At 45.4% G+C, this 27,399-nt stretch overlaps 1 protein-coding gene across 1 annotated transcript; it reads left to right on the top strand.

The window, feature by feature from the left end:
* The first annotated feature begins 56 nt into the window (after positions 1–56).
* TRAK2 (trafficking kinesin protein 2) lies at positions 57–27,064 on the top strand. The gene is made up of 18 exons (XM_080347181.1): positions 57–94; positions 6,736–6,885; positions 6,959–7,068; positions 7,991–8,188; positions 12,186–12,236; positions 12,961–13,031; positions 13,664–13,780; positions 14,959–15,168; positions 16,409–16,487; positions 17,917–18,047; positions 18,136–18,210; positions 18,813–18,950; positions 19,961–20,040; positions 20,679–20,867; positions 21,450–21,739; positions 22,671–22,949; positions 23,159–23,258; positions 23,798–27,064. Exons 3-18 carry the CDS (start codon positions 7,032–7,034, stop codon positions 24,450–24,452), a joined length of 2,700 nt encoding a protein of 899 aa, XP_080203307.1. The 5' UTR covers positions 57–94; positions 6,736–6,885; positions 6,959–7,031; the 3' UTR covers positions 24,453–27,064.
* Positions 27,065–27,399: the final 335 nt, after the last annotated feature.

The following is a 27,399-nucleotide window of genomic DNA, read 5'->3' as shown; positions in this document are numbered from 1 at the left end:
CGGAAGCACCAGGCGCTTCCTCGGGCGCCACTTGATTACATGCGGGGCCGTGGCCCGTCGGCCTTGGGCGGCGGGAGGAGGCAGCGCGGGGCGGGTAAGTGGCGCCGGCGAGCGGGGTCCGGGGCGGCTCTGTCCCCGCAAGGGAGGTTTAGCGAGCGCTTTAACCCCTCCAGGGCCGCGACCCTCGACCCGTGCCCCTCGGGCTGCGCTGGGGTGCGGGGGGCGGCGGGCACGGTCCCCGGTGCCGTTCCCGTGTCAGCGTCCACAGCCCTTCTCCCAGTAGAGGGGTGTTAATGGAGCGCTGTCCGCCGGGTGTGCGTGTTGGGGGGCAGTCACAGCCGGGCTGTGGGGGAATGGTGCCCGTGACCTTCACCGTGCTCCGCTCAGTCACCGCAGCCTGGTGTGGCGGCTCTGGGAGGCAAAGCGTGGAGACATTTTACTTGTGCTCCCGAATCCCTGTGGGTTGGAGGGCGGGGGGTTCGTGGCTTCTGACAACTTTCTCATCGCTGCATTCTGATTAAACTGTATCTGTCAGTCAATGGCTCCTGGGGTGGGTTAGAAGGGGGTGGTCAGTAGGTCAGAGAGGTTCTCCTGCCCCTCTGCTCTGCCCTGGGGAGACTACACCTGGAATCTTGTGTCCAGTTGTGGCCCCTCAGCTCCAGCAGGACAGGGAACTGCTGCAGAGAGTCCAGCGCAGCCACCAAGATGCTGCAGGGAGTGGAGCATCTCCCGTGTGAGGAAAGGCTGAGGGAGCTGGGGCTCTGGAGCTGGACAAGAGGACACTGAGGGGGGACTCATTCCTGGGGATCAATATGGAAAGGGGCAGTGTCAGGAGGATGGAGCCAGGCTCTGCTGGTGACAACCAGGGACAGGACAAGGGGCAATGGGTGCAAACTGGAACACAGGAGGTTCCACTTAAATCTGAGAAGAAACTTGTTTGGGGTGAGGGTGTCAGAGCCTGGCCCAGGCTGCCCAGGGGGCTGTGGAGTCTCCTTCTGTGCAGACATTCCAACCCGCCTGGACACCTTCCTGTGTAACCCCATCTGGGTGTTCCTGCTTCATGGGGGGTTGCACTGGATGAGCTTTCCAGGGCCCTTCAACCCCTGACACTCTGGGATTCTGTGAATCTGTGATTTTATTCTGTCAGCCATCCTAGTGAAAAGGTGTGATGTGGAGTTGTGTCCTTGTGTTTTTATTTTTTAACACAGTCTTCCAACTGTAGGCTGTTGCATACATGCTTTTTTTTTGGTTATGTTTCAGAGTTACTGTTGACTGATTCTGAGAGTGATGGAAATCAATATATCAATAGCAGATAACTTTTCACACAGCATTATGAGACACTGTAGTCAATTTTAGGTTTGCTTTCAGATACTTGTTGTCTTTCAAAAAATGTATTTCTGAGTGAAAAGAGGTAGACTTCTTTTTAATTACACTTCTGACACTGAAGCTAAATTGCTGGATGCACATTGTGCAGTACCAGAGCTGCCTTTCAGGCAGGATAAGCATGATTCATCGATTAGTTTTCCAAGAAAATGCAAAAATGGCATTTTCACAGAGATTGTTACAAAAGAAATGACAGATCCTTTTGTCTAGTTAGATTGCTAGTGATACTCTGGTGACTGAGTCACGTGGATCAGTCTGGTTTATTCTAATAAATGCAGAATTGTAACCATTAAAATGCTGAGCCCTGCCTGGGGTATATAGTAAAAATCTTAAACCAGTTCCTTGGGTGAATTCAGCTGTGCATCAACCAAAAGCATTAGTGATTTCAGTTAACGTAAATGTTATTTAAGTTAACTTCAAGTATACTTTATGGAGAGCAAGCTTCAATTTCAAAAGAAGCCTCTAACAACTTTTATAATGAAATATTAGTGCAGCACTTGCCTCAAGAACAAATATCACAACCAACAGATACTGGATTCAGGGCAGTTCTTTTTTTCTCTGAAAAAAGAGATTGGTTCCCCCATGATTGTAATACTACATGTAAGTCTTATTTCTTGCAGGTTTTCTTCTTTCAGAAGGTTGGGTTTGTTTTGTTTTCTCACACCGTACTATTTATCGTTGCAGGTTTGCTTCTGATCGCTATTACACTTGTTACTAGGATTGTGTTGGCATGCAATTTTTTCCCTTTCATGAGAGAAGCACGAGCACTAAGTAGGTTTCTGTAGGGATAGTAATGGCTAAAAGTAACAGATGTTTGGCACCCAGGGGTGTTAATTTAGATAGAAGTTCAGGTAGGTTTGTTTTTCACTGTACAGTCCTTTGTCCTTCGTCTCAACTGTATCGTGTTGAAGGATTTGGCCTCTGCCTCTGAGAACTAGTCCCAGGAATGTTTTGGCAGCAATTCAGCGCGGTCATGTTTGCTTTAAAAATAGAACTGTTTCATTAGCTTTGCAATGCAAAATATCTATATTGTTATTAGCTGGCTCAACTCCATTCCAGTTTTAGTAAGGAAAAAAGGACTCTGTTAATGACTAAATACAATTTTTCTTTAATTGCATATTTACATAGCAGTAAAACTCGGCATCCCAGAATAACTAACTCATTGAGTGCCTTTTGGAAAATGCATGTTGCCATCTCTCAGTCAAATCAGGATCTTCTTTGTTGTTGAAATTTCGTGTGTGTTGATTGTGGCCCAATATCTCGCATCCTGTCATTGTACAGCGGAGTGCGAGCGGTTCAGTCTTTCCAAGGGCTTGTGAGGAGTCAACTGCTCTCAAGTCACGGCAAGAGTAACAGGATATTTATGGTAGAGTTTGGATTTTGCCAAAACAGATGCCAGTATTTTGGATATGTTATAACTTTTTATGCACAAATCAATTAACGCGTGCGTCTGTTCGTCTGCGCTTTCCCGTTGTCAAAGCAACTCATCGCACCTTTCTGATAATTCAGGTTTGAATTAGAGCTCTGTAGTGGTGGAATTCTGAACTCTGATGGCACAACAGCCTTTTTGCATTTATCTTTAATTGTTCAAAGCTGTAGTTACAAAAAGAAGACAATAATTTTTAATATTTTGTAGCTATTTCAACTTTTCTAAGGCTTTACTCCGTATTGGTTTTGCAAGTTAATCTCGGCTGTGCTCTTCTGACTCATGCAAGGCAAAATTAATTATTTCCTATCATGTGTTCAGGAGAACCCATTTTTGTCACTTTGCTAAAAATATCAAATCACACATTGAAATATCTGTTTTAATGGAATATGCGGTTCCTGTTCTTTTAGCTTTCCTTTTTTTAACCTATACACTATGATATCTTACAATTTAGCAGACAGTTGATTTCTGTTCCTCGTAATGTTTCTAATGTGTTTATCCAGCCCATCTTCGGGTTTTGGTGGTTGTGCTTTGTTCTTTGTACAGTTTTCATTAGGAGTTTGTCAGGTCGTTTTGTAGCATTGGAGAACGGTAAGACAGTGGACGTGGTCTACCTCAATTTCAATAAAGCATCTGACACAGTCCCCACAGCATCCTCACAGCTGAACTGAGGGAGTGCGGCTGGATGAGCGGGGGGTGAGGTGACTGTGAAGTGGCTGAAGGGAAGAAGCCAGAGAGTCGTGGTCAATGGGCAGAGTCCAGTTGAGGCCTGGATCTAGTGCAGTGCCTCAGGGGCAGTGCTGGGGCTGCTGTTATTCAATATATTCATCAACGATTTGGACGAGGGAACAGAGTGACTGTCAGCAAGTTTGCTGGTGACACCGAGCTGGGAGGAGTGGTGACACTGGAAGCTGTGCTGCCATCAGAGACCTGGACAGGCTGGAGAGCTGGGCGGGGAGAAATGTAATGAAATAGAACAAGGGCAAGTGTAGAGTCTTGAATCTGGGCAGGAACAACCCCAGGTTCCAGTATAAGTTGGGGAATGAGCTATTAGAGAGCAGCGTAGGGGAAAGGGAGCTGGGGGTCCTGGGGACAGCAGGGTGACCATGAGCCAGCACTGGGCCCTTGTGGCCAGGAAGCCAATGGGACCTGGGGTGGGTTAGAAGGGGGTGGTCAGTAGGTCAGAGAGGTTCTCCTGCCCCTCTGCTCTGCCCTGGGGAGACCACACCTGGAATCTTGTGTCCAGCTGTGGCCCCTCAGCTCCAGCAGGACAGGGAACTGCTGCAGAGAGTCCAGCGCAGCCACCAAGATGCTGCAGGGAGTGGAGCATCTCCCGTGTGAGGAAAGGCTGAGGGAGCTGGGGCTCTGGAGCTGGACAAGAGGACACTGAGGGGGGACTCATTCCGGGGATCAATATGGAAAGGGGCAGTGTCAGGAGGATGGAGCCAGGCTCTGCTGGTGACAACCAGGGACAGGACAAAGGGCAATGGGTGCAAACTGGAACACAGGAGGTTCCGCTTAAATTTGAGAAGAAACTTGTTTGGGGTGAGGGTGTCAGAGCCTGGCCCAGGCTGCCCAGGGGGTTGTGGAGTCTCCTTCTGTGCAGACATTCCAACCCGCCTGGACACCTTCCTGTGTAACCTCATCTGGGTGTTCCTGCTCCATGGGGGGATTGCACTGGATGAGCTTTCCAGGGCCCTTCAACCCCTGACACTCTGGGATGCTGTGATTCTGTGACTGTTTCTTGGGTCACAGGTGATAGCCCTCTGTGCTTTTTAGAATACTATATAGGCAGGTATGTATGTATGTAAGTGTTGTCTGATATTTCCATTCCTCATGAGCCCCTTGAGGGCATCACTCCTGTATATGGGCTGTTCTCCAGTATTTGAGTTCTCCTTGTTTTTTCCGTGTTTAATTAACCTCTTTGTAAAAGACTCTAACACGAATGGGCAATCGGCATGTGTGGGAGCAGAGGGACAAAACCGATCAGAACTACATCTGGGTGGAGCGACCACAGTAAACTCCAGCTGAAATAATCTTTATAGATAAAGATTAAAAAGAACACCTGAGAAGGTTTTCTGACTTCTGTTTTGGACGCTCTTTCTGCATGATTTAACAATTTCAATTTCAAGATGGTATCCTTACAGCACAGTCATGTACTGTATTTTAAAGCCGTATTGTAAGTGTTACGGGTTTTATCCAAATTATTTAATTATAGTTGTATCTTGTAGGAAGACTCTGCCCTTAAGAGTCAGTTCCACAATGCAGAGTGGTTTGCGTGGGGCATCAGCGGCTTGAATTGCCGGAGCAGCCGCCCCGTGGCACACAAAACGAAAGCTGCAGGAAGCGCTGCAGATGTGAGCATTAACTTTTATGGCGTTTGCTTATCGAGCAGACTTCAAGGTTTTACAAATGAGCTTGCCCTTTCAATTCAATAGCTTGATGTTGGCCCGATGCTCTAGAAAACTTTGAGCCAATTTTCTTTCCCCCTCTTTGGCTGAACTGAGATTGACCTGCAAAAAAAAAAAAGAGTGTTTCTGCTCTGGATGACTTAGAAGAGAGATTAAACCCAATTTTGAGAGGAAGCTGTGTTTATTTTTACCTTATCAAAACTCAAAGGAAACAGATGCAATCGGAGACGTGAAGGAACTCTCCTGTGCTGCTGAATTTTGTCTTGCTCTGCGGTGACTCTTTTTATTACAAGATAAAATCATCTGTGCTCTGTGGATCTACAGGAGTCTTCTTACATGCCATCTGCCGCTGTATTGAGTTTAGATTTTTGCGTGTGTACTTAAGGCTTCTCAACAATCCATTTAAAAAAAACAGTCTCTTGAAAAACTCACAAACTAGTGTTAGAAGCAGCTGTACATTCAGATAGCAAATGTTTCTGAAATCTCAATCTTACTGCTTTTAATAAGTGCCTAACCTGGATAATAATTAAATCTGATAAATAAAGTACATGTATAAAGACATGAATGACAAAGCAAGAAGATATTGCTCTCAGGCGTGAGCCGGCCTCAATGGACAATGTTCCTTCTTGCTCTCCTGCCGCAGTCTCCCGTTTAGTCCTTGTCAAACCAGAGGTTGCTAGAGACAGCGAGAGAAACCTCTGCTTGTTGTGCTTGGTGGTGGGAGATCTCAGGGAGATCCGAGCAAATTTGGAATGAATGTCAGATTTCAAGAGAGTTTTGTGTTTACCGAATGGAGGAAGGAAAATGAGACTTGTTGCCTTTCATTTTCTGTTTTTCTGTCATCTAACACTTGGATGTCACATGGAAGGTGGTTGATCAGTCTTGGCAAGGGAACAGCAGAATTTTTACTTTCTTAAGCTGTTCCGACAGGTTATCTCATGGTAGTTTCACTTCTGATTTAAATGAGTCCCTGCTGAAAAAGAAGCACAAATTTTGTCATGATCCACAACGTAAATTTCTGATAGATCCGGTTGTTATTTAACAGACTTCTTAAGAGTAAGAGATTAAAGCAAACAGTCCTATAAAACTTTCCTTTTAAACAATCAAAATACTAAGAAATCCTGCTTGCAGAACGCTTTAAATAAATGCAGTAGCCTGAAGAAAATTTCAGTTTAGTTGGAGCTTCTGGCCTTTAGAATAAAAGGGAAGTGGCTCATTTTGGTGAATGAATCGTCACACTAAATGCTACATGGAGAGGAGGGATGGTGAAGACAAATATGTATTCAACAGAGTCGATGCCCAAGCCGAGATGTGAAAATAGATGCTTTTAATCCTACAGTTTACATGTAATGTGTAAACTCGGGATTAAAGTGTTTGTTTCCTTTTTTTTTTTAAGTTAAATTATAGCACGGGGAGGAAGTTCAGACTGAAAGAGGCGAAGACACATGGATTTACTGTCTTGTTTGAAAGGGTGACATGTGTTAACCTTTGGCATTCTCTTTGTGTTATTTCCAGGTGATGGCTGAGCTGAGAAGCTGCTGAAGCTTACATGAAATATCCCATAGGTGTTTTACTGCTCAGCAACAGCCCAGATGAAATGAGTGTGTCCTGAGATGGCAGCAGACCTGGAGGATGAAGGAGGCTGCAGCAGGGAGTTACCGGCAGGTTTGTTAGCGCCTCAGTGGCCCGATGGTTCTCACGTTCTCTGTCTCTAAACAAACCCTATCTTTGGACCCAGGTGCCGCAGGGCCGGCGCACAGCCTGACCGCACAATGCTGTTTGCAGACAAGTGAACTGGGAAGAAAGGACTCATGAGTTTTGATCGCAGGGACCTGGAGAGCCTCTCTGGTAGGTTGAAGAATGAACTGTCACAAATCCTGAGTGTATCTACCATGTTATAGAACACCCGCCTGAAGACAGCCCTGCGGTTCACGTTCTTTGTATTGCTTCTCTGCTCTTGCAAATGAACAAAAGCGGGGAGCCCTTTTACCTACCTGGGAAAATCAGCTTCCATTGTAAAATGTTGTTTGCAAAATTCTCAGCGTCAGTAATCAACGTCAGCATTTTTTCCTTTGAACGATGTTGAAGATATTCTTCAGCTTTAGTGGAGATGTTGGAAAGATAATCATCATATACTTTAATATGCAGTATTTTAGCAACTTAGATTCAATGTTTCTTTTTTTTTTTTCTCAATAATTGTGGAGCGATTAAGGATTTTGAGTACCGTGTTTCTCAGAGCGTGATTCTATATGGATGATAATTTGTTCCCAGATTTTAAGGCAGTATTCAGTTGATATTTGTAGTTATTTTAACATATTTACATCTATGTTCGTTACCAAACAAAAGGTTAAACAGAAAAACAACAAAAATGTGAATTTCCTTCAGAAAAGGGAAGTGTAACTGTGCTAAAGCCAGTGAAACGTTACAGAATCAATAGCTGGTAACAGGTAGGTCTGTGTTTTAGTTCAATAAATCAGGAAAGGCAAAAACTGAAGCCCACGACATCCATCATATTCAGGAAGAATCACGGCTAGACCATCTTTCCGGGAGGCTGTGCAATCAGCTGGGGGTGAGGAACTTACAGATACTGCCATGGAAATCAAGTGTCGATTCATTACATATTCTGGTAATTTTTCTAGTACAGAACAATTATTTTCAAATCTACCGAAGGTTTACAAAGTATTTCATAGTGCATAGAATGTACGGTACTGTAGCAATATATGTCCTATTTAATAGTAATGTGCCATTTCTGGCGTTTATCTGGTTTCAGATGCGTGCTCCAGTGAGGACCTTCCCGAGGTGGAGCTGGTGAGCATGCTGGAAGAACAGCTGCCAGATTACAAGTTACGGGTGGACTCTCTATATCTGTACGAAAGCCGAGACTGGATTCCGTCCCCTGCGTCTTGCCGTGGCCGGCTCCCCGAAACCGCCTCTCCGGTTCGCGATGAGGAGCCCTTCCGTTACATGAGTGAGTATCTCTGGGCCTAGGATTTTTTTTTCCATTTATTGAAAACTGTAAATATAAAATTAATATTATGAATATTATAGAGCGTTCAAATCTGGAGTACTTCGGACAGTTGGAAGAAAAAGCTGAATCCAAGGGAAGCACTTACATGATGGCAGGGTGGTGGACGTGGTCTATCTAGTGCAGGGCCTCAGGGGGCAGTGCTGGGGCCTGTATTATTCAATCTATTCATCAATGATTTGGACGAGGGAACAGAGTGACTGTCAGCAAGTTTGCTGGTGACACCAAGCTGGGAGCAGTGGTGACACTGGGAGCTGTGCTGCCATCAGAGACCTGGACAGGCTGGAGAGCTGGGCGGGGAAAAATTAAATATAACAAGGGCAAGTGTAGAGTCTTGAATCTGGGCAGGAACAACCCCAGGTTCAGTGTAAGTTGGGGAATGAGCTATTAGAGAGCAGCGTAGGGGAAAGGGAGCTGGGGATCCTGGGGACAGCAGGGTGACCATGAGCCAGCACTGGGCCCTTGTGGCCAGGAAGCCAATGGTACCTGGGGTGGGTTAGAAGGGGGTGGTCAGTAGGTCAGAGAGGTTCTCCTGCCCCTCTGCTCTGCCCTGGGGAGACCACACCTGGAATCTTGTGTCCAGCTGTGGCCCCTCAGTTCCAGCAGGACAGGGAACTGCTGCAGAGAGTCCAGCGCAGCCACCAAGATGCTGCAGGGAGTGGAGCATCTCCCGTGTGAGGAAAGGCTGAGGGAGCTGGGGCTCTGGAGCTGGACAAGAGGACACTGAGGGGGGACTCATTCCTGGGGATCAATATGGAAAGGGGCAGTGTCAGGAGGATGGAGCCAGGCGCTGCTGGTGACAACCAGGGACAGGACAAGGGGCAATGGTTGCAAACTGGAACACAGGAGGGTCCGCTTAAATTTGAGAAGAAACTTGTTGGGGTGCGGGTGTCAGAGCCTGGCCCAGGCTGCCCAGGGGGTTGTGGAGTCTCCTTCTGTGCAGACATTCCAACCCGCCTGGACACCTTCCTGTGTAACCTCATCTGGGTGTTCCTGCTCCATGGGGGGATTGCACTGGATGAGCTTTCCAGGGCCCTTCAACCCCTGACACTCTGGGATTCTGTGGTTTTAGTTCAGCACTGCAGTTCTGAGGGCTGACCTTGTGCGTTTTGTGGCTGCCTTGTCGTTAGATTGCACATAGAAAAGAGAGTGGGAACATGTGGTAGTGAAAAAGAGGCAGAAACCTAGAATTGTGCTAAATGAGCTGTAACACAAGAGGCGTAGGCAGCAGCTCTGTTTTCAGGAACATTGATGATGCTGTGGTGCTCTTGATGGTGTTTGCCCTGATGTTTTGAGGCAGTGTTGCTTTTGAAATGCCGTTAACGGTTTCTTCTGGAGATAGAAACGGTGTGAAAGCCGGATCGGGCAGTGTTGGTCATACCTTCCAGTTTGGAAAATACCAAGTAACTTATCCTTAAACTGAACAGATCATAAGGAAGAAAATAGACAGCTTCGAATCACATGAAGAAACCTTCACTGTTAAAAATCAAATGAGTAGAAGGTTGCCAAGAGAACTGAACACTTACTTGCCTGTAGTTTCAAGTGTTTTCATGAGAAAAGAGGGGAATGCATCATAATTACCTGAGAGAAATGGGGAAGTCTTGTTTCCTCTGTATATTGGAACAAACCGCTTGGGAGAATGAACTTGGTATTTGTATCCAGCCTTGGTGTTCATGTACAGTCTGTAGTGATCACCTCTGCCTTGTAGTGCAGCCTCTGAAAGGGGTTTATTGTTGTTATTTGTGCTTTAAGCTTCCACCCAGGGTGTATGTACAGCAAATGAGTAAGTACAAGTAAAATATTACCTCAGCAGTACTCAACAATTCAGACTAATCTTGTTATCAGTGAAACTTGCAGGCTTGGAATTGCTTTTAACTGTGGAAAGTATTTGGAAAGCCACTTAATGTTTATTGCTCAGTCTGTTTCTGATAATAATATTGCAGGCATAAATGGTTGTTTTAGCTGAGTGAGCACTTCTGTCGTTCGCTGGAAGCAGTTGTGTAGTCGATGGGGTGTGTACTTGCCTTGAAGTTGTAATTACGAAGAAAGGGAGCTCTGCCGAAGCTCCCCAGCCCCTGCAGGTCCACCAAGGGAAGGACCCTCAGTGAAAAATGAGCCTAACAATGATTGACATCAAGTTAAAATATAACTGATAAGCATAGAATTACTTTTGTATGTTGTGATCTAAGAACACTCTTGTAGCTGCTGAGTCGTATAAACTCAGGTTAAATACGGTTGATGCTTCTCCTAGAAATTGTCCAAAGAGATTGGAAGTATTGATAGCAGTCATCATATTGGCTTTTTTGAGCCTCATAACTTATAGGGAGAGGCTGGGAAGGCCCCAGACAAATACAGATCTAAATCAAGATCTAGTTATAATCATTGCTGAATAGCCTGTTAGCCTATTCTGACAGGAATTTGGGATAAATATGACAATCATATTCTTAAAGTGTAACGTGAATTTTGAAGTCTCTGTCTCCCCCTGCCTATATATAGGGTGTTTCAAAAACATGGACCCAGTTTCAAAGCAGCACGGATTCAAATTGGGTCTGTCTTTCTGAAACACCCTCTGCGTATGGAAACATTTTTATAACCTTTTCCTATAGAGAGTGCTACGCTCATGATTTGAATCCATTTGTAGCTGACGTCCAAGGTAAAAATAAACAACACAACAGTCATTGCACTCGAGCTCCTCCTCTTTTTATGGCTCCTGCTGCCTACGAGAGGGTTTATCGCATGACGAGCTGAGTTCCCAACTTCAGTGTTTTCAGTGAGGCGCAAGAATATTTGTTTTCTGCTTCAACTGGGGTAGCATAAGAGGCCCTGAATTACAAAACGACTGTTGTTAGAGCGGCACGCGTGTGTGCGTGTGGATAAAGGCACATGGCACAACACAACAAGGATATGAACCAAAACGAAGAGCTACTTGAAGCTTTCACTTGGCAAGGTGAGGAGAGATTGCGCATGTGCATGTTCACGTTCGTATGAAAGAATTATACTATGGATCATTTTGATCCTGTGCTGTGACAAAATAACAAAAGTTGTCTAGAACGAAGTTTCAAACCTGTTAGTTCTGTGATTTTGTTTATCGGAGTAAATATATTTGGGTTTGATTTTAGGAAAAAATAAGTTAGCTCGATTTATTTTTCTGTTCAGCTCTCAGAGAAACAGCTCAGCAAACCTTTCTCTTCTATATTGTTCTTTCTGTTCTCCTGTCTTTCAAGGCTGCAAGAAAGTTTCTTTCTATACTAAAAGGTGATTTTGTTCTTAGCATAGCCTTAGTGTTGTGTTTCAAAAGGTTAATTATGGAGATTACATACGTAAAGGACACACATAGCTTGTATAACATAGGTAAGTGAAGTTAGTGTGCATCGGCCTGGCCCTTCACTGTCTCATAACCCAGTGTGCAGCCCTCAACAAGAGCAAACAAATCAAAAAACGGAGAGCCAAAAGGACTCTGTACTCAGTCTGACTCAGATTTACACACGGTAGAGGAGTCAAGGAAATCTTCAGAAATAGATTTAGACCAAATCCGTATTAATCTCATTTTGCCATGCAGTGATAATGGAATTACTTTTGAAACAGGTTAACTTGGACCTTCAGTTGAAGCAGAAACTCCAGTACTCGTTAAATTTATATTGCTGCCTTCTTTACTTTCGTGATCCTGATTCCATAAAGCAAAAACGGCAAGTTTCTGTTGAACTTGGCCAAGCACAAACATCCCTCACCTGCAAGTGAGATGTATAATTCTGCTCCTGAAGGGAATCGTATTTAAATGGTTCTTTAAAAGTTCTAAGGAAGTTTCAGTAGTGTAAAAAGTATGTGTACATATTTTTGGTGGTGGCGGGTGCAAGCAAATCACCCCATTCCCTACATTTTAATTCTTTCTCCTCTTTGTTCTTTCCCCGCCCTCCGCATCTTTCATTTTCTGTCACATTAGCTCTTATTGAACTGCCTTCCTCCTCGGCTGGATCTCACAAATTTGCTCAAGGTAATTAAGATTTCTTCTTTACTAGCATCTTCTATTTCTCAGGCCAAGAACTAGAGCAGAGCAGTGCTTTGTGTTTTAGCACTGTTTTGTTCAGGGTTGTTGCAAAGTCTTCATGCTTTGTTTACTCTTGACTCAGCCCCGGTTTTCAAATCCTACTTGTTGTCTTTTTTCTTTTTTAAGTGGTTTTACAAACGTTTCCAAGTTGCTCAATCAGTAAGAAAGGATTTACTGCTACATCTAAATTGCAGACATACGTCATCGCATTTCTTTTAAACTGTTTCTAAGATGATCAAACACTTAAACACATTTTCTTGATTAGTCTCTAGGGTCTCCATGCTTGCTGTGCAATGGGAGTTTTCTTCCAAGGGTAAAGTCTGTAGGTGTGTTCAGCTATATTTGGATATGCTTTCATATACTTTTCCTGCTCTCCCCAGCAGGCTGGATGATTTATTAGCTTAGCTGTACCCAAGAAATCGGTAGTAAGAGATTTCTCACCTTTTTTGAATTTTGAAAGATGGGTGAGCACCTCAAGTTTTAGCTAATATTGCTGAAGGCTGGGAGTGATCTATACCTCCTTGTATCCATCTCCCACCTGAGTTTTGTCTTTCTGAAGTTAAGATGTTTTTTAGCCTCCACTAGTTTCATCAGCTGAGTGCTGCATTTGTGTGGGAGCCACATCCTCTGGTACTCGAGCACTTCAGTAAGTATCGTTTTCTCTTTTCAGTTCTCGGAACAGATAACGCGGAGCAGAAAACCTACAGTGACGCCGACATGGTCAAACACCTGTTAGCTGAGGTACGCTCGTCTCTGGAAGGGTACGGTAGTATGTTTGAGGACATGTATTTGAGGACGGGTTTTATTCAGCCGCTGGACGTTTTGCTGGGGTTATTTCAGGGGCTGCTCACCAAGCACATGGGGAACAGGAAGCTGCCCGTTGGGTTGCGCCATCTCAGCAACAACACTTAGCAAAACTGTGGGCAGCCGTGGAGTCAGTGAGGTGCAAGGAAGAGCCAGCTTTCTTCAGCTTTGCCGGTGCTCCTTTGCTGCTGCCCTCTCAGCACTGTGCAAGTTCAGCAGTCTGTTCTGGGGTCAGTCGAAAGGCCACAGGCCTAAGGATGTGGCTCCTTTGTAGGATTCAACAGAGCCCGTAGAACGTCTCCAGAACTCAGCATAGAAGCTGAGACTGTGGCCAGTACTGCAAATGACTGTGGAAGAGAATGTGCTGTGTCAAGAAACACAGTTTTGGATGTGTTCTGGACTCAAATGATTTAGCTTTCATCGTTGTTCTAACACTGTCGATCCATTGGAGACTGAAGGGAGATCTCAGAACGGTGATGTGTTAAACAACAGCTAGGAACATCTAAAACTAGTCTGAATTTGAACCTTATTTGATCTAAAGTAGACACTTGTTCTTCTTTTGTGAGCAGAAAGATCGGGACCTGGAGCTGGCAGCTCGAATTGGACAAGCCCTCCTTAAGAGAAACCATCTGTTGACGGAACAGAACGAAGCACTGGAAGAACAGTTGGGACAGACTTTAGATCGAGTGAGCGATTGCATTTTTGTTTATTTTTTCTCTTCTTTTTATGATGAAGAGGGTTGGTTGAAATATACTATTTCATTGTGAAAGCAAGTGATTGCTGCTCCATAACTACAGGAGTATACTTAGAGGTCGCTCTCCTGATTCTTATAGTCCAGTCAGCTTTCTCTGTGCAAGGATCGACTGTGGAGACTGCATGTTGCAATTACTGAGAGATCATGAGAACATTAGGTGGTATTATGACATGTCTACAGCAGGACTGCATTTTCCAAGTGTTTGTTTTGACCATCAGTCTGATATCCTGCCATCAAACTAAGAATCCAGTCATCTGAGTCAAAATTAGTACTTGGTATCTGATACGACAACTTGACAGGTGAGGGAACAGCCAGAAAATAAGCTGGATTAATGGGGTCCTTATAGTAAAAAAAAAAAAAATAGGCAATGAAAACTGAATTCTGCTCAAGATCTTCATCTGTTTCTTCAGGTGCAAATTCTTGGTCTAATCTTTGTTGTGTTTTCTTAAAAAGAATTAAATAGTTCACAAGCTATAAAGTATCCCAAGTTTTTTAACCCCAAGGTCAACAGATGTAGTCTAAGTTACAGCGAAAAGGATTCAGCTGCTTGTATAAAACAGTATGCTGGTATTAAATACATGCTCATAATTAACCATAGGAAAGCTTAAACATAGCTATTCATATAAAAGTGTAGGTATGTAAAGTATAATTAATCTGAATGAGATCTGTCTCTTCTCTTGTTTCTCTTTGTCCTGCAGTTCATTTAATGTATAGACTGTAGGGGACCAGTCCACACATAGGAGTAGATAAGTCCTTTTCTTCAGGAAGTTACAGTTCAGAAAAATGGTCATAATCAAAATGATAGTTAGCATGTTAAAATATGAACATGATTGAAAGCAGCTGGAAAATTATTTAATAATAGTCCGTTCTTGTGTTATTTTGAATTTTTACTCTCCCTTACAATATTAAAATCGTAATTTTGTGGACTTCCTATAAAATAAATAGAACCTGGCTCTTAGGTGCAAATATAAATCAATCATCACCTGTGAGCTATTATTAAATCTCATTTAGGCTGGAACAGTGATGTTCCGAGCATCTGCATAAGTAACACCCTGTAATACTGTGTAGCTGAAGTATCATTCCTAAGCTGGCCGTGGTATTTTGTCGCAGGTAAACCAGCTGCAGCATGAACTGTCCAAGAAAGACGAGCTGCTCCGGGTCGTTTCCATCGCTTCCGAGGAGAGCGAGACGGACTCCAGCTGTTCCACCCCGCTGCGTTTCAACGAGTCCTTCACCATCTCGCACGACTCGCTGCAGCTGGACGTCCTGCACGACAAACTGCGGGAGCTGGAAGAGGAGAACCTCGCGCTCCGATCCAAGGTGCGTCCCACGTACGCTGCATACGAAGTAAATCAGGATGCTTAAAAACCAGCACCCAGCAAAAGTACTCAGACCTGTCAGACCCTCAAGTGTGTGTGATGTGGTTTGATATCAATCTGGTAGCGTTTTGGGGAGTTTGGTTGTTACATTACATTTTTGTCAGCCTGTATTCAGTGTCAAGGGTTAATAAGCTTCTACTCAAATGCTTTTAAAGGCACGCTTGGTTTTGACTGTGTGGATAGTCCCTGTATTCTAGTTGGCCTCTCTTCTGTATAAAACATGAATACTATGCCATTGCAAGGACAGAGACTAAGCGACCAGACAAAATAAACGGCTGTGAAACTCAGGGAACCAACAGCAACAGTTACAGGAATCAGAATCTACAGATGCAGCGTCTCTTTGGAGAAGAAGGAGATTGGAAGTTGTAAAATAGGAGATCGGTTAAAAGTGGGGAGTTTTGTTGTTTTTAAGAAAACGACGGTGTTGTTGGTAAGAAAGTGTAGGGTTTTTTTAATTTGGTGTGTGTGGTTTTCTTGTTTTGTTCTGTTTTTATGTGAGCCTTATGTGACGGCGTTATGTAAAGAAGTGTGTTGGTCTGCACTTGTGCAGCTGTACTTCTGTTTGCTCGGATGATCTTTTAGCCCATTTACTGAGTTTTACGGTGAGTCACTTAACTGGCAAACAAACCTAAATATAGAAGACTGATTATAGAAGAATATATGTGCAAATTTTAATGTTATCATCCTTGCCATGGAAACAGAAATGGGAATCCAGTGTGCTTAGTGGTGTTTAGAGTTGTTGTGACATCAGTCTCTGGCCCAGGAAATGTCAGGTTTCAATAGAGGAGTTGGGGAACACAGAGAAAAGCTGTGGTGAGAGCTGTTGGGGGCTGTAAAAGATCTGGCTGACATCCTTCAGTTTTCAAGATTTCTTTGCCATAAGAGGTTTTGAAGCAAATTCAGTCGCTTCCTTCTGTTGGTTTGCTTAACTTATTTTTTGCAACAATTTTTTGTTGGAGGTATGAGGGAGATGAGGTTTTGCTCACGTGTCTGTGTGGCTTTCACTCCAAAGACCTGTACAATTCAGGGAAACACGTTATGGGGGGAAAAAAGGTTGGGAAGTGTGGCCAGATGTATAGAAATTATGAAGATAGATAGAGAGGAGACTCTTCAGCTGCAAGAATTTCAGAAGTAAAAGTGTATTGATAAACTGAATTAGAATACCAATAATTCTCTTGAAGGCTTGCCATCTGAAGACAGAAACCATGACATACGAAGAGAAGGAGCAGCAGCTGGTCAACGACTGTGTCAACGAGCTCCGTGAGTATCCACGCTGTGGCTTGCGGGGCAAATACCTCGGTGCCTCCACCCTCTTGGTTATCCCTGAATCCGTACAGGACATTCAGTAATCTATGCCAAGTGCAGAATTGTTTCTGTATTCCATCAAGTTTCACTCTGGCGTTCAGCTTCAGGTACAGGTATTGTGTTTAGAGAGAGAAAATGAACACAAAATGTTATGTTGGTGACTGGAAATCAACCAAATGTATTTCTTGTATAGAGTATTTAGCACACGTGACATTGAAATGTATCAGTGCATAGACTCCTAAATGCTCATTCAAAATCACTATATATTTATGAACACAGTCGCTTATTTTTAAAATATATATTATAAACCAAAGCATTTAAATTGGCAAGTGTTTTAATTTGTATAGAACACTTGTCGCATTTCCTTTGGCGACTACTTATTTGCAAGGAATTGCAGCTGCTCCTGTAGAAGTGCAAGTATTCTGAAACAATAAGGAACAATCCGGGTTTTTTTGCGTGGTGACAATGTAACCTGGTGGTACAATTATGTCTCTGTAGTCCCTTGATGTGTGCTACTCCCTTTGTGCACAATAACCTTAAGGTGTATGGTGTATGTTACGCTTGATGGGGTCTGACAAAACACCTTTGCTTATGGGGAATGGTAGTTAATAGCAAGATCAGTTCAGAGCCTGACTTCAGCACATTCCAAGTCTGGCCTTGCTCATGAGCCACTGTGTCATTTGAGATCATTTAGCAGTTTGCTCTGGATTTTGTTACAGTCATTTTGCATACCTGTGATAGTTATTTCAGGTTCTGCACACTTAGCTCTTAATATTTTACATCTGCATTTGAAATTCACTCTCTTCTCCTCCTTTTTTCTCCTCCTTTTTTCTCCTCCTTTTTTCTCCTCCTTTTTTCTCCTCCTTTTTTCTCCTCCTTTTTTCTCCTCCTTTTTTCTCCTCCTTTTTTCTCCTCCTTTTTTCTCCTCCTTTTTTCTCCTCCTTTTTTCTCCTCCTTTTTTCTCCTCCTTTTTTCTCCTCCTTTTTTCTCCTCCTTTTTTCTCCTCCTTTTTTCTCCTCCTTTTTTCTCCTCCTTTTTTCTCCTCCTTTTTTCTCCTCCTTCTCCTCCTTCTCCTCCTTCTCCCTTCTTTCTCCTTCCTTCTTTCTTTCTCCTTCCTTCTTTCTCCTTCCTTCTCCTTCTCCTCCTTCTAGTCCTTCTCCTCCTTTCTGCTTCTCCCTCTCCTCCCCACTGTTTATCTTTTCCTTATGGATGTTTTAAGGCATCTCTTTCTGTGCACTGTGAATCGATTTCCAAAGAGAATTGTTGATTTTGCAGATTGTCGTTGGCTTTCACTGATCTTTCCTGAGTTTGGGGTTTGTTTTGGTTTGACTTTTTGTCATGTGCTGGGAAAAGCTCTCTACTAAGTTCCTTTTCTGTTTTGTAGGACAAACAAATGCTCAAATTTCCAGGATAACAGAGGAGTTGTCAGAGAAGAGTGAGGAGTTGGTTCGCTACCAGGAAGAGATCTCATCCCTCCTGTCTCAGATTGTTGACCTTCAACATAAGCTCAAAGAAGTAAGGGGGTGCTGGGAAAGTGTGTGGTGAAAATTGACGTGCAGGAAAATTGGCTGAGAAAATGATGAACAACTTCTTGTGCTTTCAGCATGTCATTGAAAAGGAGGAGCTGAAACTTCACTTACAAGCCGCCAAAGATGCTCAGAGACAACTGACAGCAGAGGTACTTAAGGCACACAAACATTTAGATAAATATTTAGAGTGGAATACGAGAGAAAGAAAACTGAGAGTGGGAACTGTTGCTTTTTAGTTATGTAGGGCTTCTCATTTTTCACGGTGGTTGGAGTCATACAATTGGAGGAAAGGGATGGGTATTTTTATTTAAGTCGGCACGAATATTTTTGTAGTTCACAGGAATGTGCAAGGCAAGGAAGGTGTTCCAAGTGGGGAGGTCATGCTCTTCTTAGTAGTTCTGAGAAAAAGTGTGTTTTAGTGTGAATATTACTGATTATATCAACAACATATAGCTCATTAGATTTTAAGGAAGTTCTCCTTTTGCTTCTTTTGCATCAGCAGTTGCTGTATTTGCAGAATTTTTCCATTTTCCTTTGGATTTTATCATGTATTTTCCTCTTTCGAGTCTTAGTTTGGACTTCATGCTTCCCCACCACAACGGGTGCGGGTGCTCCCCTGACCAGCTGTCAGCATGTGCTTGGTGCATCTGATGGTGCCGCATCAGCCAGTGCAGGTTTCGGTGGGAGCTGGCTGAGTGTTGTTCCGTCTTTCCTCTCCCCGTATCCCGCGGTGCTCTCTTTTCTCTCCCAGCTCCACGAGCTGCAGGACCGGAACGCGGAGTGTCTGGGGATGCTGCACGAATCTCAAGAAGAAGTGAAGCTGCTGCGCAGCAGAGCCAGCTCTGTCGCTTGTCTCTGCCACTGCCCGGCGCACGGAGCGTTTCCCGTGGTAATGAACACCGCTACTCCTTGCATATACGGCCTGTAGTAGCGCGCAACTATAGGAGTAAAACAGCTGCTACAGGAGCTGCAACAGGAGCTGTTTAGTCACAGGCAGAGGAGCCTGATCAAAGGGTTTTTCAATTCTTTAATGTGTGGACTTGTAAGAATTGTGTGTATTAGGAGGCTGATCATTCGCTTACCATATTGTGACGTGAAAATTGGGTTTCCTTTTTATGCACCTTTTCTGTTAGGTGTGTTGTGCAGCTGGTGCTCAGTCGTGCAGGTACATTCGGTGGGGATGTGAATTTTTGTAGAATCACAGATGGTTTGTGTTGGAGGCCCTTCCCAGCGCCACCCCTGCCATGAGCAGGGACATCTGCACCAGCTCCGGTTCCAGGCCAGCCTGGCCTGGAATTTTACAACTTTACCATGTTTCTTTAAGAAACGAAGCATCTTTGCGAGAGTTCAAGGAGGATTTTTCTTCCTTTACCTAGTTCATGATGTAATTTTATATCCTGTCTTGTGAGGTGAAATTTTAAGCATCATCACCTTAGGCTAATTACCAGAGATGACTAAACCAATGGAAAAGGGCTAAAGGAATTTATGTTTCTCTTATTAGTCTCAGGTATGTTCTGATGACTACACTCTCAACATTTTCTGAGCTGTGCTGGGAATTCGTCAGGTTTCGATTATTTGTTCTGTGTATACAGAATCCCCCATGCGCGTGTTTGGCCTGTGCTCTTAAAACTGTCGTTGAACTGAAGAAACCAGCGTAAAGAGAACCAAGATGTTGCTAATGAGAGCTGGAGCCATTGGGGTGTAGTTAGGGTGGGAAACTCCCCCCCGCGCCCTTCCCTCAGAGACCCAAGGGTTTGGCCAAACATACCAATAGCAGGGAAACAAACGGAGATTTATTTATTTTTTTAAGTATTTTTTAAGAGATGTTTTCAGCTAAAATTGTTAGAAAGGAGGCTTGAGTCGAGTTGGTCAACTCTTCTGCTTTCCATTTTTCTCTAGGATTCCCTTGCAGCAGAAATCGAAGGGACAATGCGGAAGGAATTGAGTCAGGGTGAAGAATCTCTCCTCTCCAAGCAAAAGTATGTTTTTAGATCTTGTGCTGTTTCGCTGTTTTTCCATATGCTTTACTAAGTAAGGTGAAACTGATTTCTGGAGATCTAGAAATGTGAATGTTCCCTCTGGAGTCATTTTTCTTTCTAAGCTAATCAAAAAAGCTTTGTCGTTTTTGGCAATCTTTTCCACTTTGATACCTACCCGCCTTATTTGATTCTATGGGGAAGCTGGGAATTTGCTAGAAGGGTGTTATTGCATTCTTTAAGTTGTGAGATTTGTTTTTATATAAGTCCTCTGATGCACAGCACTAGTTTGATCCCTTTTAATGCTTCTTGGAAGATTCTCAGGCAAATAAAATTACAGCTGAAAGACTGATAACAGTTCCCAAATCGCTGAAGACCTGTTCCCAGATCTCTCCTGAGCAAGAAGTAATAAATGAAATATATGCTTCTGCAAGCACGTAACATTAAATAAATACAGTACATGCTCCTGAATGTTCTCAAGGAGTTAGCAACAGAGGGTCAGGTCTGTCAGGCTGCAGTTTAAGTCTTTTTAGTCGGGCCTCTGCAGACTTTTGGAAGTCTGTTGTTGGGAGCTTTTTCTTTATTAGGTCTCTTTCAAAATGCTTCTGAAAACACCACCTGTTTGCTTGTGTTTCCCGCAGGGGCCAACCGAAGCGGGTGTTTGACACTGTCAGGGTCGCCAACGTCTCCCGCGGCCGCTTCTCCCCCTTCCCCGCGCTGCTGCACATCCCGGGCTCCAACCGGCCCAGCGCCGTGATGACCGCAAAGCCCTTCCCGTCCGGCCTGCGCCCCGTACCGGGCCAAGGGAGCAGCTCTGAGAAGGACCCGAAGTAGGGAACCAACTGCTTTTGTGACCTAACCGCTTCAAAACGAAACCCAGACCGCACCTCCGCTGTGTAACAGAGGAAACGGGGTGTTTCCAAAAGAGGGACCTGGTTTCAAAGCAGCACAGATATCAAATTGGGTGCAGCCGTTCGGGTTACTCAAAATGCCTGCAAATCAAAGCATACGTGACCTAATTTTAAGTGTTCAGGTCTCATCTGAAAAATCTCCAAGGCACATGCCACATCAAATGCAATTATCTGCTTCTGAAAAAGACGAGGGTTTACTAAATATGCGGCTGAGCTGTTACGCCATGAACACATACGTTCTAGACAAAAATCAGGAAATGGGTCAATTTTCTCAAATCCCTTGGAAAATGATGCACTGCAGACATACTGAGGAAGGCCTTTTCGCAAAAAAATGAAGAATCACCGTACATTTATTGTGGGGTTGTCATATGCAGGGACAGCAGTTGGACTTGATCCTTGTGGGTCCCTTCCAACTCAGGACATTCTGTGATAATCCTTTTGAAACCCAATGTAGTCAATGTAATGCTCTTAACATCTATTGTTATTTGCTGTTTACCGCAGGGCCGCTGGGGATCCTGGCCAGCCGGGGGACACGGAGCTGGCCACGGCTCTGCACGGGCTGTATCCGCGGCGGCAGAACTGCCTGAGTGAGCAGCAGTTCTCTGAGGAGGAGTGGCAGCGGGAGGCGCGGCTGCCAGCGGAGCGGAGGGAAGGAGCCAGCGGCTGCAGCACGCCCACGGAAAGCTGTTTTTCCCTGGGTACTAACTCAGAGTTCAGCGATCTCTCTGCCAGCTCCGGTAATCTCCGCGTCCTCCTACCAGAAAAACTGCAAATTGTCAAACCCATTGAAGGTAAGACGATGATTCTCCTTCTCGTGTCAGCAGGAAGGGATTTTACATTAATTTGCCAACTAATTGGTTGTCGGTGTGTGTGCAGTGGGGTGTGCTGTGCCATAAGAAGCAGCAGTATTTGGTAGGTGACATCCCAGCCAGCTCATCAGTGCCGATTTCTCTTTGGCTTGCTTTCACAGCACTGAGTGAGAGGCTTTTTCTGCATGGGGGACAGCAGGGTGACCATGAGCCAGCACTGGGCCCTTGTGGCCAGGAAGCCAATGGGACCTGGGGTGGGTTAGAAGGGGGTGGTCAGTAGGTCAGAGAGGTTCTCCTGCCCCTCTGCTCTGCACTGGGGAGACCACACCTGGAATCTTGTGTCCAGTTGTGGCCCCTCAGTTCCAGCAGGACAGGGAACTGCTGCAGAGAGTCCAGCGCAGCCACCAAGATGCTGCAGGGAGTGGAGCATCTCCCGTGTGAGGAAAGGCTGAGGGAGCTGGGGCTCTGGAGCTGGACAAGAGGACACTGAGGGGGGACTCATTCCTGGGGATCAATATGGAAAGGGGCAGTGTCAGGAGGATGGAGCCAGGCTCTGCTGGTGACAACCAGGGACAGGACAAGGGGCAATGGGTGCAAACTGGAACACAGGAGGTTCCATTAAATTTGAGAAGAAACTTGTTGGGGTGAGGGTGTCAGAGCCTGGCCCAGGCTGCCCAGGGGGTTGTGGAGTCTCCTTCTGTGCAGACATTCCAACCCGCCTGGACACCTTCCTGTGTAACCTCATCTGGGTGTTCCTGCTCCATGGGGGGATTGCACTGGATGAGCTTTCCAGGGCCCTTCAACCCCTGGTGTTCTGGGATCTGTGGTGTGTGCCGCGGTGCCAGCACCAGCTGGCCAGCATTGTTGTGGCGATGAACTTGGCTCTCTGAGACTCTTCCCTGTGTCCCCCCAGGATCCCAGACCCTGTTCCACTGGCAGCAGCTCGCTCGGCCCAACCTGGGCACCATTCTTGACCCAAGACCAGGTGTTGTTACCAAGGGGTTCACCCCGCTGTCTGACACCACTGTGCACCACATCTCCGACCTGGAGGAGGACGAGGAGGAAGGCGCTGCGGGAGGGATAACGTTCCAAGTGCAGCAGCCCTTCTCGGAGGGACAGAACCGTCCAGCAGCAAAGCCAGCGGCCGGGATTTTCCTGCGGCCGGTTACATCAGCAGCAGTGCCACTCACTGGTAAGAAGCGGGATTAGTGGGTTTTCCTCTTCTTTGTTTTTTTCAGTGTCTTTTTCTCAATGCAACTCATTTGACCTTGCAGCAATGCTGCCTTTTACTTAAAACCAGATAATTAGCAGAGATAATAACATTATCTTAAACTTTGTTTTGATTGGTCTTCATCTGTCTTTGTTTTTGCCCTCAATGGGTGTTAATTCTCCACGTTGCAGCCTCGAATCCAGGGAAGTGTCTGTCTGCCACAAACTCCACGTTTACCTTTACTACCTGTAGGATCCTTCACCCGTCCGATGTCACTCAAGTCACTCCCAGGTATGGTGACCGCTGACATTAAGCTGATTAAACGGCCGCTTTCTGGCTTCTGAAGTACAGATGATTTTAAAAACTCCCAAGGCAGCCAGGCAACATGTTATTCATACAAACAGTTGTAATGACAAAGGGGAAACTTGAAATTCTTTCGAGTGAGAGTTTAAACAGGTTGGGGTAACTTAAAGGAGGTAAATTCATACTCTTCAATAGCAAATGCCTCATATACCTATTGAAAAAAATATTGATAATACCATTTTTTAAATCTGATTGTGTTGTAATTCTTTTAAACTAAGGCATCTGTGTTAATATTCTATCTATATGTAGGTGACCGCAGAGGTAAATACATTGGTTCTTACACTAAAACCTCTCTGTCAACCTAATATCTTCTAAATATTTTGCAGAACAATAATTCTGAACCTAGCAAAGCTGAAACTGTCGCAACAGTTTCCTTTTTCTTGAGTCTTATTTACACTAAAAGGTGAATACAGAGCAGAGATAAAGATGTTCCATGTTTGTGTCTTGTCTCTCTGTTTGAATTTCAGTGCCCCGGGTGCCCCGTTTTCCCTGGGCGGCCCTGGCAGCAGCGCTGGGAGCCCGGGCGCCAGCAGCGCGGCCGTGTCGTACCGGCTCAGCGTCGGGGAGTTCCTCACCAAGAGAAGAGACGCCACCACCACCTGCAGCAGCACCAGCAGCCTGGCCAAGCTGCTGCAGGAGCGAGGCATCTCTGCCAAGGTTTACAACAGCCCCGTGGGGGGAAAACTGCCTTTGCTGCCGCCCCCTCGAGCTCCCCCCGTTCCTTCTACCCTGCCCAACTCTCCCTCGCCTTCGCCTTGCCCTTCCCCTCCACCGCTGGAGCCTCGAGCGCATCCCTCGGAGAACTTCCTGGCCTCTCGCCCGGCGGAAACGTTCTTGAAGGGCAGGTACGGGCGGGGGGGCGCGCGGGACGGCCCCGACGCGGGGCAGCTGAAGAGCAGCCTGGTGGACAGGCTGAAGAGGCTGGGCATCGCCAGGGCCGTCCGCGCGCCCGCGCCGCGGCAGCTCGGCCTGCGCAGGCAGGACTCGGCCGTGTTTCTGAACACAGGGAGCAAGCTGATGGCGGGGCTGAGGAGAAACCAGAGCCTGCCAGCCATGGTCGGAGCGTTGGGAGCTCCGGTTTGCACGCAGGCGTCACAAATGGGTATCCTCCAGGAGGACTGACGCGTGCGGACAACAACCGACTGCTGGCATGGGAAATAATCCCCGAGGGATACACAGCCAGGCTGGGCATCGCCAGATCTGTTAGCGAAGGGTTGGAGAAGGCGCGTGCATGTTGACGAGGTGGGAGAGAGAAGCGTTGGGATCCAGGAGAGAAAGAAGGTTGCTGGGGTTTGAGGAAGGGGGCTCTTGTGGAACAAAAGAAAGAAGAAACCAAAGCTTAGTTTTGAGCATCTGTCCTAAGCAAAAATAAAATACCATCGTAGACATTCTCAGTATTTTAACCTTTTAAACTGTAGGTGTAGAACTGTCTTCCAGGTGCTGTTCTATTTTTTCCACCATACAATGGTAATATTTTACTAGTTAATAGCAGGCTGGATCATTTAAATATCACATTAAAACAGACATCAGTCTGATCAGCATCGTTGGTCCAACTTCCTCCCTGTAGCAAGCAAATAGGAAAACCTGGGCTTTTTCATTGTTATTCCTGTATTTTCCATTTCAGAAACCGCACTCTTTCCAACTCCTCCCCACTTTGAGAGGCAGGGGAGAGAACGTTTAATTCTGTGCAAGAAAACAACGCTTCTGTTGATGGACACGGAAACTGCTGGTCACGTTTAGGTTTTGAAAGAGTGCACTTGTGCTAGCGAGGTATTAACAGACGTTAATTTATTTCCAGAGCTTCTGAAGCACGCGGAGGAAGGTGCAGTGCGTAAGAATTAAGAAGCAGGGAGGTGTGCATTGGGATAAAAACTTCACGCTAAGAAATCCTTCCAAATTGTGCTGCGCATATGTTTTTAAATCGGGGTGTTTTTGCATGGAGAAAGAAAAGAATATCTCAGGCACGTTACGGTGTTGCAAAAGGAGAGAAAAGTGAGGTGCTTGATTTGGGTTATTTGTAATTTGCCATAAACGGAGAGCTTGGACTTGGAGCCATGTGTGGGGAATCCGGTAAGTGGCCTCAGCTGGGCATTCTGCATGTGTGAGGCTCCTGATCTCTGCTGGGAGGCTGGATTTGCTGTAAAACACTTTGTAAAGCGCAGAATTTGCCAGGCTGGACTCAGCAATAGGAAGGTGAAAGCCAGTGCTCTTTGTAGGGTTTTAGCCAACGCAAACTGGTGTTTTCCACACGGAAATGTTGTGTTTTGGTGGTGGAGCGCGGTTCTGAACCTGATTCCGAACAAAACCGAGGCAGATTTTCCATCTCGACACAGAAGCCCATTTTAGAAATCGGTTTAGAAATCAGATTTCTGGGTGGTAATTGGCAAAATATGAATGCCCGTGCTGCTTTTGGGATTCCTTCCTGCCCAAGGTTCTAGTCACAACTGAATAACCAACGATAGATTTATGGTGTCATTTAGTGTAGAAAGTTTGCCCAGAATTCCTTGGAATAATGAGTCCGCGGTATAATTTTTCACTGTACCTATCAACGTTTTAAAATTAACGCTTACTTTCTGTACAATTAGGCGAAGCAGTCAAAGTTTACCTTGCTCGTTACAGCGTACGTGGGGTGTAATCAGTGTAATTACGCTGATTGGCAATTGCCATAAGGCACATCCCCCCTCGTTCTGCAGGGGTGGGTGGAGCAGGGCAGGAAAAGAAAACAACCTGATTTATTGGCCATTTGTGGTGTGAGCTTCCTGCTTTTTGGGCTCCCCACGTCTTGTCGCGGCTCTTTTGTAAAAGGGAAAGGAAGTAACCACTTGAAACTCGCAGGGATTTTTGGCAGAGCTTGTCTGTCGGCAGCACGCACAACTATTCAGGAACTCCGGGAGTTGCCTTTTGCTCTCTAAGCAAGATCTTCTAAAAGGTGAATTTTATTTAAAACCATTTTGTTCTTTTAAATGCCAAGTATTTAATTTCTTCATTGCAGTGTTTATGTGTGTACGTACGTAGCGGCGCGTGGGGGCCTCGCCTGGCTGAACCCGAGCAGCACGGGGAGTCGGTTCAGCTCTAAGCTGGGTACGGCTGCTGTGTTGTCACCTCTGGGAACCCGCAGGATGAGGTGACAGTTCAGTATCAATGGAGAGATGTACAGCGTATCACAAGTATGTCCCTCTGTGTGTGTGTGTTGTAGGAATAGCTGTAAGTTCCGGATACATTTCTGAAGGTATCACACTGTGTTTCTAAGCAGCTTCGTTAGAGAACTCCAGCCATTGGGTCATTGTGTGTGTGAGCAGCAGAAGGAGCAAATCAGCTCAATCAGAGACCAGGTTTCGGTTAAAATTAATCTGAAAGCACATGAATTAAATGCATTTTTCTCTTTGGGAGGCTTCTGCATTCCATAGTCCAACCATGTAAACTGTTTCAGTTCGCACAATGTGATGGATTTGTCCAGAGGTTGGTTGGTCTGTTTTCTGGTGGGTGATGTGCCATCAGGTTCACGCTCAAAATCCCCGTGGTCAAAGTGAAGAGGCTGCTGGTGTCAAACAGCAGCAGAGGGGGCAGGAGAATATCGGGTTTGGGCCTCGTTTGGCTGCTACCAAGGGGATAACACACAACGTTGGAATGGGCTGGGAACTTCATGGCATTGTTTTTTCATTCGCTTTTTCCACTTCCTGTTGTTTCCTAGCGGAAAGTAAATTTGATAATAAACATGCGTAACATACCATTTTTCAGTACATTGGCCATCTCGTGTGGTTTGTTCCAGGTGTCTTCTCTACTACAGCGTTCTCTAATAAAAATGAATGTGCTCCTGTTTCCTGGTACTTTGGGGTGTTTGTGTGGGTGGCGGTTTGGTTTTGTTGGTTTGCTCCTGTTATTTTACAGCAGCTAATGTATTCCTCTGGCACCACAGCGTTAGCCAGCACTTGTCTAACACCAGCGCTGTTCTTCGTCCCTCTCTGCGGCCGCTGTCCTGTCTATTTGTGATAAAACAGAGGTAAGACTTTGGGGAGGGGTGGTTTGGTTTTTTTCCCCCCTTGTTCTCAAGCGCTTCGGCTGCAGGAAG

This window comes from Nesoenas mayeri (genome assembly GCF_963082525.1).
Source record: "Nesoenas mayeri genome assembly, chromosome: 6".
NCBI lineage: Eukaryota > Metazoa > Chordata > Aves > Columbiformes > Columbidae > Nesoenas > Nesoenas mayeri.
This window is presented reverse-complemented; position numbering and strand designations above follow the sequence as displayed.

Excerpts from the sequence above, each read along its gene's own strand:
- TRAK2 (XM_080347181.1), top strand. The coding sequence starts at position 7,032 with ATGAGTTTTGATCGCAGGGACCTGGAGAGCCTCTCTG. Across the intron at positions 16,488-17,916 it reads CGACTGTGTCAACGAGCTCC|GACAAACAAATGCTCAAATT; the intron begins GTGAGTATCCAC and ends TCTGTTTTGTAG. Across the intron at positions 23,259-23,797 it reads GTCACTCAAGTCACTCCCAG|TGCCCCGGGTGCCCCGTTTT; the intron begins GTATGGTGACCG and ends TTTGAATTTCAG.